The 16,882-nt window shown below is 42.9% G+C and overlaps 1 protein-coding gene across 3 annotated transcripts in view; it reads left to right on the top strand.

Annotated features, from left to right (window-relative positions):
- Window positions 1–6,762: 6,762 nt before the first annotated feature.
- The window catches only part of LOC139537913 (zinc finger protein 11-like), a 24,452-nt gene continuing 14,332 nt past the window's right edge, over window positions 6,763–16,882 (top strand). For 2 of the 3 annotated variants that reach the window (XR_011667619.1, XM_071339801.1), the window contains exon 1: window positions 6,763–7,150. Coding sequence is in view for 2 of the 3 variants with exons in the window: in XM_071339801.1 (XP_071195902.1) it covers window positions 6,934–7,150 (217 nt within the window). In the remaining variant the exon portion in view is untranslated. The remainder of the gene's footprint in view (window positions 7,151–16,882) is intronic. The other variant, XM_071339802.1, reaches the window with a different exon arrangement.

Raw genomic sequence — 16,882 nt, 5'->3', positions numbered from 1 at the left:
TGGTATTCTTTCACTGTAAATTGGACAGTGCAGTTAGATTAACAAGAATTTAAGCTTTCTGCCAATATCAGATATGTCTATGTCCTGGAAATTATTCTTGTTACTTACAACCTCATGCTAATCGCATTAGCCTACGTTAGCTCAACCGTCTTGTGGACGGGATACCGATCCCGAATAAGTTTTTAACAAAGGGGTCGAATACTTAACTTATAAAAACATAATTCCACTTCGACATTATGGGTTATTGTGTGTAGCCCTGTGACACAATCTCAATTTAATCTATTCTAAATTCAGGCTGTAACTCAACAAAATGTGGGAAAAGTCAAGGGGTCTGAATACTTTCTGAAGGCCATGTATGTCAGACAGTATAATTTGGAAATAGTCTTTCCATTTTAGTGTTTTATATATTAGCCAGTATAATAAAGACATTTTATTGCCATTTTGTGTCGTTTTTTTGTTGTTGCTTACCTTTGTGATGTGCTAACGTTAGCTAGCTCTGATGGTCACTACCAAAGATTTGTATAACTAACCCAAGATAGACCACATCCTGTCATTTCCAATGGTAGCAAATGAACCATAGTGGGCAGAACAAGCAAGGAGGTGGGGAGAGCCAAGCACGAGCTAGCAAGATTATATTGGCGCGTTCTAGCATTTATTTGAATATTCACATTATGGAACGTCTACTCTGTTAAGTGCTCGCGTGCAAAAACCTAATTCGCCCTTACACTCCTAAACAACACAATTTAAAAAAAAAAATGTTTTGGCAAAGGGTAAAGTCTACAACACTCTATTCCGAACAGATTCTAGTTTTGGGAAGAGTACTGTATTGAGAACAAATGTTTCATAGATGAGAAAATTAGCAAAATGTCGGCCAAAATCCACCGCTCCATCTTCTCCCACTGCCGGCCACTGGGCTTCCTCTCATCACCATATTTGGTAGTGAGTGGAAACGCCAACCGGATGATTCAGATTTATACACCTGGTGAAACATCTGACTCATTGTTCTATCTGTGTCACTACTGTGGAAATGAGTTATTCTTGCTCAAGCGCACGTTTGCTATTTGAATTTGATTGGCTGATGAGGAAGAATGAACGGAGTTGCTTAAACAGGCATTAGCTCCTCCCAGGAGCTCCCTACAAGTCACTTGTGCAACTCAATGGGTTCTTATTGGACAATTTTGCTTAACCATACCTGTATGAAATATAGTTATAGTAGTCCCCAAAATGTCTTCAAATGTTCATAGTTAACAAAAATATAATCTCAACATGCATCAATTTCAAAGATTTTATTGAGTTACAGTTCATATAAGAAAATTAGTCAATTGAAATCAATTCATTAGGCCCTAATCTATGGATTTCACATGACTAGGCAGGGGCGCTGCCTTGGGTGGGCCTGGGAGGGCATATGCCCACACACTGGGGAGCCAGGCCCAGCCAATCAGAATGAGTTTTTCCCCACAAAAGGGATTTAGCAGGCCTGTTTCGTGGCCTTAGTGAATTTGTGTGTGATTATTTTGGTGGGGGACCAGTTGCTGCCAGACGTAGTCATTAAATGTTCCCAGGGAGTCGTTCTGTAACCAACGATCCTCATACCAAATAACTGACATTCTTTCACTACTGACTTCTCCCTTTCATACACCCTGTATCAGGACAGGAATTCATTATGAAGAAGTATGACATTTTGATCATTAGAGGCCCGCCTGCTCTAGATCAACATACAATGGACACATTGTAGGTTGGAGAGATGTGGCTTTGGGAAGAGAGGGAGCCTTACAAATGGTCTCTGGTGACACTGTGAAATGTTATTTTTACTGAACTGACCAAAAACACTGTTGCATCACTGATGTTCACATGGTAAGCACTGCTAGACTGGCAGTGACATTCTCTCTCTCTCCTCTCTCTCTCCTCTCTCTCTCTCCTCTCTCTCTCCCCTCTCTCTCTCTCTCCCCTCTCTCTCTCTCTCCCTCTGTGCTGACAAACACTCCACATGTTCTGGAATGAATCTTCAACCCTGTGGTTGGTGGAAACATATAATGTAGGTCTTTTTAACTACTGTATTGGACTGTGTCTCCTTTATTGTATTGCACTATACTGTATTCACACTGCCGCACCTACGTACCAACGTCTGTAACTACTGTATTTCCTCTGTTTATTGTGTTTTCACGAGGCTTGTCTAAAACTGTTTTTACCAGTCAGGAAAATAACAACTTTTTTTTATTTATTCACTTTTCTTTTTTTTTTGTACTGCTTTGTATTAAAATGTTCTCTCAATCTTAACAGTCTGCTTTTATCAGTGCTGATTGATATACAGTGTATTGGGAGAGTATTCAGACCGCTTGACTTTTTCCACCATTTGTTGCGTTGGAGCCTTGTTCTAAAGTGGATTAAATTGTTTTTTTCACTTGTCAACCTACACACAATACCTCATAATGACAAATAAAAATAAAAAATTGATACCTTTTTGCAAATTTATCAAATAAAAAAAAACGGAAATATGAGATTTACATAAGTATTCAGACCCTTTACTCAGTACTTTGTTGAAGCACCTTTGGCAGCAATTACAGCCTTGAGTCTTGGGTATGACGGTATAAGCTTGGCACACCTGTATTGCAGATCTATGCAGATCCTCTCAAGCTCTGTCAGGTTGGATGGGGAGCGTTGCTGCACAGCTATTACCAGGTTCTCTCGGGTTCAAATCCGGGCTCTGGCTGGGCCACTCAAGTACATTGAGACTTGTCCCGAAGCCACCCTTGCGTTGTCCTGTTGGAAGGTGAACCCTCACCCCAGTCTGAGGTCCTGAGTGCTCTGAAGCAAGTTTTCATCAAGGATCTCTCTCTGTACTTTGCTCCGTTCATCTTTCCCTCGATCCTGACTAGTCTCCCAGTCCCTGCCGCTGAAAAACATCCCCATAGCATGATGCTGGCACCACCATGCTTCACCGTAGGGATGGTGCCAGGTTTCCTCCAGATGTGGCGCTTGATATTCAGGCTAAAGAGTAAAATCTTGGTTTCATCAAACCAGAGCATCTTGTTTCTCATGGTCTGAGAGTCTTTAGGTGCCTTTTGGCAAACTCCAAGCGGGCTGTCATGTGCCTTTTACTGAGGAGTGGCTTCCGTCTGGCCACTCTACCACAGGCCTGATTAGTGGAGTGCTGCAGAGATGGTTGTCCTTCTGGAAGGTTCCCCCATCTCCACAGAGGAACTCTGGAGCTCTGTCAGAGTGACCATCGGATTCTTGGTCACCTCCCTGACCAAACCCTTCTCCCCCGATTGCTCAGTTTTGCACTGTCAACTGTGGGACCTTATATAGACAGGGGTGTGCCTTTCCAAATCATGTCCAATCAATTGCATTTACCACAGGTGGACTCCAATCAAGTTGTAGAAGCATCTCAAGGATGATCAATGGAAACAGAATGCACCTGAGCTCATAGCGGGGGGTCTGAATATTAATGTAAATAAGGTATTTGTTTTTTATTTTAAATACATTTCTAAACCTGTTTCCACTTTGTCATTATGGGGTAGTGTGTGTATCTCCCGGGTGGCGCAGTGGTCTAGGGCACTGCATCGCAGTGCTAGCTGCGCCACCAGAGTCTCTGGGTTCGCGCCCAGGCTCTGTCGCAGCCGGCCGCAACCGGGAGATCCGTGGGGCGACGCACAATTGGCATAGCGTCGTCCGGGTTAGGGAGGGTTTGGCCGGTAGGGATGGTTCGGCCGGTAGGGATATCATTGTCTCAGTATGTAAAAAAATAAAGAAAAATAATAATATGTAATAAAATGTATGCACTCTACTGTAAGTCGCTCTGGATAAGAGCGTCTGCTCTTGGCCGGTAGGGATATCCTTGTCTCAGTATGTAAAAATGTAATAAAATGTATGCACTCTACTGTAAGTCGCTCTGGATAAGAGCGTCTGCTAAATGACTAAAATGTAAAAATGTAAAATGATTTATTACAGACTGAAATACTCAGTTCCATCAGCTGTCCGGGTGGCAGGTCTCAGACGATCCCGCAGGTGAAGAAGCCAGATGTGGAGGTCCTTGGCTGGAGTGGTTACATGTGGTGTGCGGTTGTGAGGCCGGTTGAACGTACTGCCATATTCTCTAAAATGATGTTGGGGGTGGCTTATGGTAGAGAAATTAACATTAAATTCTCTGGCAACAGCTCTGGTGGATATTACAGCAGTCAGCATGCCAATTGCACACTCCCTCAAAACTTGACACATCTGTGGCATTGTCTTGTCTGACAAAACTGCACATTTTACAGTGGCCTTTTATTGGCCCCAGCACAAGGTGCACCTGTGTAATGATCATGCTGTTTAATCAGCTTCTTGATGTGCCACACCTGTCAGGTGGATGGATTATCTTGGCAAAGGAGAAATGCTCACTAACAGGGATGTAAATAAATTTGTTCACAAAATTGGAGAGAAAGAAGCTTTTTTGTGCGTATGGAACATTTCTGGGATCTTTTTATTTCAGCTCATGAAACATGGGACCAACACTTTACATGTTCCGTTTATATTTTTGTTCAGTATAGAATACATAACCTCATGAGCCAGGTGTACCAGATAGTATGGAGATGTTAAATGATTCACAGAATTGTGGTATAAGATTGTGCCCAAAAAGCTGTCAGAATCGTTGACTTTCTGAAGATGTTATGATCAATAATTGCAATATGTCACCTTTTTAAAACTTGTAAAATGGATATGTACATGTGAATAGTCGTGGATGTGAGCTGATTAAAATGATGGTCCTTCATCTAGACTTTTCTAGTGGCAAAATTTCCAAACTCTGTTATGCACATCATTTGTATTTATGCCTTAAAACTGTCCATTTCCACAGTCTGTTTCTCTCGTAAGAAGAAGCTAGTGTTTTTCCCTCGTGTTGTTTTGAGTAACTTGGTTACGCGGCCAAAGATAAAAGAGCCGTCTGAGAGTGACCTTTTTTTCTCTTTTTTTGGGGCTCCATCCTGTTCTTTTCCGTATCTTTCAAGGGCACAGCTGTGTGTAGATATGAAGAGAACAGAGGCTAGCTTGAGCAGCAGCGACAATTCTATCAGCAGAAAGGAGTAACACAACTGGCGTTATCACCAAGCTCTCTCACACGCCTGCTGAACTGCCACATACACTAAAGTGGTTGTATTTTCCTATAGAGGCTGAGACCCGACTCTTGTTTGTCTTGATTATTGCACCTGTTGTGCGATTGTTAACCAGCTTGTTTTGGCCAATCAATTGAATTTCCCACAGGTGGACTCCAATCAAGTTGTAGAAACATCTCAAGGATGATCAATGGAAACAGGATGCACCTGAGCTCAATTTCGAGTCTCATAGCAAAAGGTCTGAATACTTATGTAAATAGGGTATTTCTGTTTTTTATTTTTTTTATACATTTGCAAAAATGTCTAAAAACCTTGTTTACGCTTTGTCTTTATTGGGTATTGTGTGTTTTTTCATCAATTTTAGGATAAGGCTGTAACATAAGAAAATGTGGGAAAAGTCAAGGGGTTTGAATACTTTCCGAAGGCAGTGTATGTATAAATCTGGCACGCCTGGATCATTTGATGGTGTTTTCTACATCACTATGAAAATTTTAAAGATATTTTTGGCCATACTACAATTATATTTCATACAGGTATGGTCATGTCAAATTGTCTAATAAGACCCCATTAAGCAGTTTGGCAGGGAAAAGGGAAATTGGGAAAATACTTCTGTGGGGTTAATGGTGTGAATTCTATGATGGCCCTGTATCTACAAATACTTTTTAAACTGTTTTTTCTAGTTGTGTGGGTGCAATCTGATGCCTCTATCAGCAAAGTTACAATCCAAAATCATAGCTGCCCCCATTATATGGTATTCTATGGCTAAGCTTTCAACAATGACACAATATTGGTGATTTTTAAAGGGGCAATGTTACTTTTTGGGCTTACCTGAAATTCACACGTGAGTTGTAGCTCTGTCATTCTTATTAAACAGCCATTCTAAGAAGCGGTAGATCTGTTCTATGTGTGCTATTTCTATGCGGGCAGAGAGCCATTTAGCATTTTAATAACACATTTCATACAATTCTACTCATTCTGCCATGGGGCAGAGAAACATTTTTGCAGTTTAAAGAAGATTTTCTGCAATTCTACCTATTTTGCCATTGGGTGAAGAGAGATCTTTGTGGGTTTTAAAGCTAATTTACTGCAATTCTATACATTTTTCCATAACTTATGCCATGTTAATGATATCTGAGAGAGAATGACTAACACAATCAATGTGGGCCCCCTGGAGATCAGGGCCCTGCATGTCCAGTCAGTATTCGGCCATGTTTACAACTAGTTTAGACAACTGGCTAGACTAACTACCAATTTAAAAATTGTTCACTGACATGGCTAATTGAGTGATTGTCAATGATGACAAAACAAGAAAAAAAACTGATGCACAACCACATTTCGAATTTACACCTTGTGTAATATCACTACTCTAACAAACAATAAATTGAGACCCCGACTAAATTTCGATTATGCTGATTCGCGGGGCACTGGGCAAAGGACCGTTACGTCTTCGGCCGAAAGCGGGGAGGGAGGAGCAGGAGTGCCCCTTCACAACTCAAAAAGTAATCTGTGCCTCTTGGTCATTTTGTCAACAAGGCGGCAGGGCCGGCTCCAGGCATAAACGGTCGCCTGTCGCCCTGCTGCCTTGTTGACAAAATGACCAAGAGGCACAGATTACTTTTTGAGTTGTGAAGGGGCACTCCTGCTCCTCCCTCCCCGCTTTCGCCCGATGATGTAACGGGCCTTTGCCCCACGACTCAGCGTAATCGAATTCGCCAACCCGGAAGTGAATTTACCTTGGTCCTCGGAAGAAGACATTTGAGCGAGAAATAAGTAACGTAGAAACGTGATGGTTTGAAGCCGAAGGGCGTCAAAATTGTAGTATTATTCATTGTGTTTTATCAAAATGTCCAAACTACAGCTGTTGAATGTGTTTATCACCGAGCGGCTAATATCAGCGGCTGTTGATATATTTGGTTCGTCGGAAAAGACGTTAGCAGAGTACCAGGAGCGGCTAACAACAGCGGCATTTGAGATATTTGTTGTGGTGGAAAAGACGATCGCAGAGGTTCAGGGAGAGAACGACCGTCTACGGGAACTTCTTCTGGGTCATTTAGGTGCAGGTTTGTTGCGATCAAAAATCATGTTACTGATTTAACGTAAGGTTATTCAACATTTGATTGCTGAATCACACTTGTTAGTGGCTAGCCCAGTCTGTACCACTACCATCATGTGCCCACTAGGGTCGGGTTCTTTATGACCTAACGTTTTGGAACAAACATGCCTCTGAGATGAAGAATAAGGAATCACGTCTTGTCTTTTTTTTTTTATACCATTTATCAATTTTCGAGCAAAAGGAATGAACAGCAGTTACGTTAGTGGAATTCCCGCGAGAGAATAACGGTTAATGTGATTGGATGTTAATTATTTGACTAGGCTACCTGTATTTGACATTGTGTTGCTATTTCGCTGAACACTAGATGGTTACATTTTTGGCAGTGAAACAAGGCTACTCAGGCGAGAAAATAACCTCACCCAAATGTATAGCCCCGTTGGAAAATATAAATGGACTGTTGGAAAATGTGAATTAAAAAATAAACATTTGGCGTACCCCAGGGGAATACCTGTTCTAGCGGTTTCCTAATGAAAACATTGGTAAAGTTCCCCATTCTGATGAGAAAGCGGCCCAATTCTGAAAAGCTTAGACTAGGGACGAGGCAAGTTTATCATTTATCTTCATGTTTAAACTGCCATTTTTTTTTAAGGTGTTTAAAATTAAAATAAACACAAAATGAGGAGAATTTACAATTCAGATGTGGTTCTGCGTATGACCACTAGGGGGCAATGCAGTTCAATCTACCTCAGTCCTGGTTAACTACCTACCGGTTGTCAGTGGTTACAGCCACAAAGTCAAAAAGCCTGCATATTTCTAAAATGTATCTTCTTAAAATGTGAATTTAAACCTAATCACACTGATAACATTATGCCTAAATTAAGGCCAAAAATATCATTTTTGTTTTCATGAAATAGCCATTTTGACTGTGGCTGTGGTAACTAGTGGAAACCCTACCAAATGGCGCCCACTTAATTACTGTCCCCCACCCACTCAGCAACGATGGTAATAATGCTGTTTTAGGTTCTCTGTTATGTGCCTCTCCTCCATGTTGTCAGTACATACTTCATGTCCCACTTCTTATCAATGTGATGGCTCGTTGTGTGACAGGTTAAAGGAAATACTAATAGCCTGTTATACATTAAAAAGTATTAGTAAATTCATAGTATGTGAGGATCTTAAAACATCTAAGGTTAAGAAGATCATGCAGTCAGTATTAGTTGATAGATTGATAACATTTATATAATTCTGTTAAAATCCGTCAAGCATACAAAGGGTACGAATTGTGAGAGGAATGTGTAAACGTTATGTTGATTCCTTTATGTTGTCGTGGATAAAAGTGCTAATCTGTGATCTACTAAATGCTCTTAATCTATGAGCCTGAGATCGATTGCTCTGGTCTCCACTCAAGTTCACGGAGAATTCGCGGTCTTTTTCTCATTGCACTAAACGTTCAATGAGTAAACATTCCGTATCACTATCGTGATTCTTTCTACCCTTTTTCAGGTACATTATTGATGATTAAAAAGAGTAATTTAAATGTAATAACTTGATAACATGTCAAGAGTGTTTAAGGTTTGTTTAGTAACATGTTGAGGAAGTTGGTTGGGTTTGCAGAGAGTAAGGTGAGCCGTGCTCGGTTGCAGCTAGCTTCGTACTGCTAGGTACTGCTACGTAGCTGCCATTTTATGTCGATTGTGAATGAACGTGTGCGCTGTTGGTAAGATGTTTTGCGGCGTTATTTGTGTGGTTGTTTTTCAAACACTTTGTTGCCTGTTGATGAATTGTGTTATGGTTTACTGAGTTAAAGCTTTGCTTGACAGTTATATTGAAAACAGTATTTGTTTCAGTGATGTACAGTGTATACTGTTATGATTTGAATAAGCCTTGTACCCTACAAAACCTATCGTTCCTGTAGATCTGTTGTTCTGTAAAATGTGTTATTTATGTACAATGATTGCACTAAACGTTCAATGAGTAAACATTCCGTATCACTATCGTGATTCTTTCTACCCTTTTTCAGGGGTGTAACATTTTTGGAGGCTCCGCTGAGATAGCTGCTCAGATGTCCAGTTTCCACATCCTGGTCGCTGAATTCCGAGCCAGCTAAATCCCCACATAATAACTCAGGCAGGCTGCAGTGAGGAAAGTGTTGCTGTTCGAGGAGAGCTGGAAGTTGGTGGTTAAGTACGTGTCACCTGAGGCCATTGATCGACCATCAGAGACAGTAAGGACCATCTAATTCAGAGTCAACTCCTGCACAGTAAAAGTTCCTCCTGTTCTGTCAAGATGACAACCGCCTTGGAAGAACTACAGGAAGAGGTAGTAGGAGAATTGCACACCCTGACTAAAGATAAGTTACTAGAGATATGTGATTTCCTTGACATATCAGGCGAACAGAGAAGAGATGTTCAAGACAAATCCCGCATATCATTGATGACTCACATTATGAGGTTCCTTGAAAGAGAGGAAGTTGCGGAGTTAGAAGATGGCGGCATGTCGGAATTGTTGCTACTTAAAGAGACAATGACAGAGATAAGTGGCAAAGATAACAAAACATGGCAAACTGACCATGATATTGAAACAGACGGAATACATCACAGAATAGAGGAACTGAGAACTGTAACCCCACAACAAAGGGTGGGAACTGAGCAGATTACTGCAGCCAAAGCCAGTGATTCTCTGCGTCAGCCCCAACCCCATGCCAATCTTCAGGGGAGCGTGCCGCTCTCACCCAATGCACAGCCCAGCTCATACTGGCGCAAAGAGTTTAACATTTCTGGTCAGATAGGTGAACCGGGCCAGAAAGATAAACTGATTTTTTCCAGCCTTGCCCATCAGATCGAGAATGGACTTAACAGAGGCTATCCTGAGGTAGAAATAGTAGATGCAGTAGTCAGGGCTATTTCTCCAGGCTCACAGCTACGCAGTTACTTGGAAGGTAAACCCCAGCTAACTCTTACCACACTTAGATGTATCCTGCGTTCCCACTTCCAAGAGAAGAGTGCAACAGAGCTTTACAAACAGCTAGCTTCAGAAGCACAGCATAGCAAGGAGACCCCTCAAAGCTTCCTGATGCGCGTCTTAGATTTGAGGCAAAAAGTACTGTTTGCATCCCAGGAGTCAGAATCAGGGCTTAAGTATGACCCTGCTCTAGTCCAGCGCATGTGTTTACACACAGTCCTTACAGGTCTCCAGAGTGACAGTATCAGGATAGACATGCAGCCTCTCCTGCTAGATAGCGAAACATCAGATGAGGGTTTTGCTAGAGAAGCTTAACATTGCTTGTGCTAATGAGATAGAAAGACGAAACAAAAAGCGGTTTCATGCCCCACAGCCTGCTACAACTGTAAGTGTAGTCCAGTTTGAAGATACGCCATCCACAAAGTGTCCTGTGAAGGAAGCCGACGTTAAGATACCCGCAGAACTGTTAACAGAGTTAGCTGAATTTAAGACAGGTGTAGCTTCTCTAAAAGGTCTCAGTGCAGAGATTGCTCAGATTAAGGAGACATTACAGCAGCCTATGTTTCGGTCACCGCCTTGTGCCTATGCCCCACCTCCAGTTAGGAGGCCAGATAGGGACCCCCAGCCACCTGTGTCCCAGCAGCAGTATTACAGCAACTACAGTCAGTCCCAAGCACCTGACCCTGTGCAGCATCAATATGCACCTAACCGGTATGCCAACCGCTCTGCTCAAGCTCCAAGGAGGTGTTTTGTCTGCCAGCAGGCCAGAGCAGATGCACGCTGCACACACTGCTTCCGATGTGGGAGTGGAGAACATTTTCAAGCTGGATGTAAAATCCGGGGAGTCAGACCATCAAGGGAGGCCCATTTAAACGGGGAAAGGTTACCGCTGAGGGACGAGTGTTAACCGTAGCTACCAAAAAGTCCCAGAAATGTGCAAATTGTGCCAGAGAAGATTCATTTGAGAACCTGAAACAATGTTCATCATGTAAAGAGACACTGTACTGTTCCAAAGTATGTCAAAACCAACATTGGATTAAACATAAGGAAAAATGCACTCACCTGAAAATTAACTCTACCAGTGAAAGGTTTTCCTGCACAGAGGAAAATGCCCACTCCTTACCATCCCTAGCTCAAGGTCGCTACCCCCGTAAGGTCACCTCGCTAGTCGGCAGACAGTGCCTTATTGAGTGTCACCTGAATCGCCACCACCTCCAAGCTCTATGGGACACAGGCTCTCAGGTATCGGTCATTGATGAACGATGGAAAGAGGAATCTCTCCCAAACGCAAGGCTGAGAGATGTTTCAGAAATCCTGGACTCACCTGCTGATCTAAGGTTGACTGCAGCAAATGGGACTGAAATGCCGTACCTGGGATGGATTGAAACAACTTTTCGGCTAGCCTCTGAAACTGACGAAACAAAGGAACTGATCATCCCAGTGCTGGTAATGAAAGGCTGTCACCTATCTCATCCCATCATAGGTTTCAATGTTATCGAGCACATCCTGACAATGACCGAAAAGACTAAACGATACAGTACAATAAAAACAGCTTTCCCAAGCCTCAAAAGAAACAAGGTGAGTGCTTTTATACAGGCTGTTAGCGCAGAACAGACGGATGAATACGCAGTGAAAACCAAGAAAGAGAAGGTTGCTGTACCAAAACACAGTAGCATTCAGATTGAGTGCCGTGTAGCTTCCCAGCCTTTCAAAGAGGACATGACAATGCTTTTCCAGCCAGACCTGAACCCGCAGTGGCCAGACGACCTTGAGTTCTTTGACACACTAGTCAGAGTCAGGAAAGGTGCTTTTCCAGTTATCAGGCTTGATGTCTCTAACCCTACTGACCACGACATTGCCCTGCTAGGACGCACAATAATCGGTACAGTACAAACCATTATGACTGTGTTACCTGCCCAAGTCTTTGAAAAAACAGTCACCCCAGCCACAGTGAATCACACCAGCGTTCGAACCCCATGTACTGCTACTGAACAGTGGGATCCACCAGTAGGCTTAACTCACCTAACCGAAGAGCAGAGAGAGGTTGTTAGGCAAATGCTTAGAGAAGAGTGTCACTCCTTCTCCAGATCAGACAATGACATTGGCTGCATTGAACGATTGAAAATGACTATTTCTCTAAAGGACTCTGAACCAGTCAAGCGCACATACATGTCAGTGCCCAGGCCACTGTATCAGGAGATGAAGGGTTACCTTTATGACCTCATAGCCCAGGGCTGGGTTAGGAAGTCAAACTCTTCATATTCTTCACCTGTCGTGTGTGTTCGTAAGAAGGATGGGACCCTCCGATTGTGTATAGATTACAGAGACCTGAACAGAAAGACACATCCCGACCGCCAGCCCATCCCTCGGGTCCAAGACATCATGGACAGTTTAGGTGGTAATTCCTGGTTCTCCCTCTTAGATCAGGGAAAAGCTTATCACCAGGGGTTCATCTCTGAAGAAAGCAGACCACTGACAGCATTTGTGACCCCGTGGGGACTCTATGAGTGGATACGGATGCCATTCGGCCTCATGAACGCTCCTGCAGCTTTTCAGCAGTGTATGGAGGAGTGTTTGGAAGGGCTCCGGGATGACATCTGCATTCCTTATCTGGACGACACGCTTGTTTTCAGTAAAACTTTCGACAGCCATGTGAATGATGTGCGAAAAGTTTTGCAGCGTCTCAGAGAGTATGGCATTAAACTCAAACCAAGCAAGTGTGATCTCTTTAAACCCCAGGTCCGTTATTTGGGCAGAGTAGTGTCTGCAGAGGGCAGCCGAGTTGACCCAGCCGATTTTGAAGCAGTAAGAGCATTGAAAGAAATCAGACCAGGGACTGTGGGCCAGCTCAGACAAATGCTTGGTTTACTCACTTACTACAGACAGTACATCAAAGACTTTTCTAGGAGGGCCAGCTGCCTGTATGACCTCCTGAAAGCAGATTCAAAGAAATTACCTGACCACCCACGGAAAACAAAAACAAAGAAACTAAGTCACGTGGTGCCCTCAAACAAGCCAATCCTGTGGACTGACCAGCATCAACAGGCTCTTGAACAGCTGATTGAGTGTTTGCTTCACCCACCAGTCTTAGGTTTCCCTGATTTCACTCAGCCATTTGTTGTACACACTGATGCGTCACACCAAGGCTTGGGAGCAGTTCTTTACCAAAAGCAAGATGGGAAGCTTAGGGTCATTGCTTATGGCTCTCGAACCTTAACAGCAGCTGAGAAGAACTATCACTACCACTCGGGCAAGCTAGAATTTCTAGCTCTAAAATGGGCAATCACTGATAAGTTCCATGATTATTTGTACTATGCTCCGTCCTTCACTGTATACAGCGATAACAACCCGCTCAGCTACATTTTGTCTACTGCGAAACTGAACGCAACCACTTCCAGGTGGGTTTCAGAATTGGCTGATTTCCACTTTACAATAAAGTACAGGCCAGGCAGAGAGAACGGTGATGCAGATGCGTTGTCAAGGATGCCACTGGATGTAGAGTCACTGATGAGAGAATGTTCTGAGGAGCTTCCACCAGACACCATTGCCGCCACGATACAAGCAGTTGAGGTACAGAAAGAGGCTGTTGTACCTTGGTCACTTTCAGCTGCAGCTATGTCAGTGTCAGCTGAAGGTGAGACAACCACTGCAACAACCAGCTCGATCCCAAAAGATGGGATAAGAGAAGCACAAGAATCTGATCCGGTCATCCGTCCTGTGCTCAATTTCAAATTGTCTGGTTCCAAACCACCAGTTAAAGAGCAAAAGGAATTCAGTCCAAAGACAAAATGCCTATTCAGAGAATGGGACAAATTGACAATAGACAGTGATGGCATTCTGTACAGAATCACTACAGCCCGCAAGCAGTTAGTTCTACCAGAGCAGTACAAAGGTAAAGTGATGGAAGAGTTGCACAATAACATGGGACACCAAGGTACTGACCGAACTGTATCACTAGTACGTGACCGCTTCTTCTGGCCATATATGCAATCTGACATCGAGCACTATGTGACTAAAACTTGTAGCTGTGTCAAGCAGAAAAAGCCAGCCCATGAAGCAAGAGCTCCTCTGACAAACATTGTGACAACACAGCCATTTGAACTGGTATGTATAGACTTCCTTCATCTCGACAGATGCAAAGGGGGATATGAGTACATCCTCGTGATTGTTGATCATTTTACACGTTTCACTCAAGCCTACGCCACCACATCAAAGTCAGGTAAAACTGCTGCAAATCTCATCTTCAATGACTTTGCCCTGAAGTTTGGGTTCCCGTCCCGCATCCACCATGACCAAGGGGGAGAATTTGAAAATCAGTTGTTCCATCAGTTAAAGAAACTCAGTGGCATGGCGGGGTCCAGAACAACACCCTACCACCCAATGGGGAACGGTCAAGTGGAACGCATGAACAGAACATTGTTGCAAATGTTAAAGACACTAACTGAGACACAAAAGTCAAATTGGAAGGAGTCTCTGAACAAACTGGTTTATGCCTATAACTGCACCCGTTGCGAAGTGACTGGCTATTCACCATTTTATCTTCTGTTTGGGAGATCACCCAGGCTTCCAGTTGATATGCTCTTTGGATTGTGCACAGAGGCAGGTTCCAGTAACCATCGAGACTACGTGGAGAACTGGAAACGAGGGATGGAAGAAGCATACGCCATTGCAAATGAAAATGCTCAGAAAGCCGCTGAAAGAAGTAAGAAGTACTATGACACTAAAGTTAGGAGTTCAGTGCTACAGCCTGGCGAGCGAGTTCTGATTAAAAACCTGACACCAAGAGGAGGACCAGGCAAACTCCGTAACTATTGGGAAGATACAATTCACACAGTAGTGAGACAAATGGGTTCAGACCTGCCGATTTATGAATTGAGACCAGAAAAGGGTAGGGGACGCTCCAGGGTCCTGCACAGAAACCTGCTCATGTCCTGTGACCACTTACCTTTTGAGACGCAACCAGAAATGACCAAAGATGACAAAAGTCAGAAAAAAAGGAGACATCAGCCTGCATCACAGCCTCTAGATTCTGATGAAGACAGCGGGGATGAATATGACCTTCATCATGAGCCGCTACAGGTTCCCACATCTCCTACAGTACCTGAGGAGAGGAATGCTGAACCAGCGAGAGAGTGGGAACACAGGCCCCCACCAGTGAAACAGACAGTTGCGGTGCCAGTCCCTGATACGCTACCAGCACAGCCTCTTGTTGAAAAGCGGCTGGAGGAGACAACAACAGTTCAAGACTTGCCTGCTGAAAATTTGCCTGATGATCGTCCACCAAGTGCCCTTCCTTCATTAACTGATGCTGCTGAACCTGAGGAACCAGCCTACCAGCTGCCACAAAGAGAGAGACACCCTCCAAGTCGTATCACCTATGATCAGCTTGGTATCCCTTCCTGCTACAGTATCCAGCCACAGCCACAGTTGTTCCCTGTCTACTCTGCACCAGGACTGGTTCCATGGCTGCCATTACTACAGCAATGTTACTTTCAGCCACCTTACATGTATGGGCTTCAGCAAACATGAGGCTACAGAGTTGACATGTGTGACCATGGACTACTGACTGATTTCACAGACTGTCACAAGAGACAATTTGCAGACTATGCATTTAGATCATTAAATTTGATGGACTGTTGATCAATAGTATGAGAAAGGACTGTTTATGTTATACAGCTGGTCAACAGATATGGACTGTGAATAACTTGTTAGTTATATTTGAACTGTGACCCTTGACCTCTGCTCAAGTACTACCTTACAGAAGAGGATTTTCTAGGTCCAGTGCATACAGACTGTTGAAGAAGACAATGTTGGTAATGTTGGGACAACATTTATTTTGTCGGGGAGAGTGTGACAGGTTAAAGGAAATACTAATAGCCTGTTATACATTAAAAAGTATTAGTAAATTCATAGGATGTGAGGATCTTAAAACATCTAAGGTTAAGAAGATCATGCAGTCAGTATTAGTTGATAGATTGATAACATTTATATAATTCTGTTAAAATCCGTCAAGCATACAAAGGGTACGAATTGTGAGAGGAATGTGTAAACGTTATGTTGATTCCTTTATGTTGTCGTGGATAAAAGTGCTAATCTGTGATCTACTAAATGCTCTTAATCTATGAGCCTGAGATCGATTGCTCTGGTCTCCACTCAAGTTCACGGAGAATTCGCGGTCTTTTTCTCATTGCACTAAACGTTCAATGAGTAAACATTCCGTATCACTATCGTGATTCTTTCTACCCTTTTTCAGGTACATTATTGATGATTAAAAAGAGTAATTTAAATGTAATAACTTGATAACATGTCAAGAGTGTTTAAGGTTTGTTTAGTAACATGTTGAGGAAGTTGGTTGGGTTTGCAGAGAGTAAGGTGAGCCGTGCTCGGTTGCAGCTAGCTTCGTACTGCTAGGTACTGCTACGTAGCTGCCATTTTATGTCGATTGTGAATGAACGTGTGCGCTGTTGGTAAGATGTTTTGCGGCGTTATTTGTGTGGTTGTTTTTCAAACACTTTGTTGCCTGTTGATGAATTGTGTTATGGTTTACTGAGTTAAAGCTTTGCTTGACAGTTATATTGAAAACAGTATTTGTTTCAGTGATGTACAGTGTATACTGTTATGATTTGAATAAGCCTTGTACCCTACAAAACCTATCGTTCCTGTAGATCTGTTGTTCTGTAAAATGTGTTATTTATGTACAATGATTGCACTAAACGTTCAATGAGTAAACATTCCGTATCACTATCGTGATTCTTTCTACCCTTTTTCAGGGGTGTAA

The sequence above is a fragment of the Salvelinus alpinus genome, chromosome 13 (assembly GCF_045679555.1).
Source record: "Salvelinus alpinus chromosome 13, SLU_Salpinus.1, whole genome shotgun sequence".
In the NCBI taxonomy this organism is placed as follows: Eukaryota; Metazoa; Chordata; class Actinopteri; order Salmoniformes; family Salmonidae; genus Salvelinus; species Salvelinus alpinus.
Note: the sequence above shows the minus strand (reverse complement) of the source record. Positions and strands in the feature narration are given on the sequence as shown.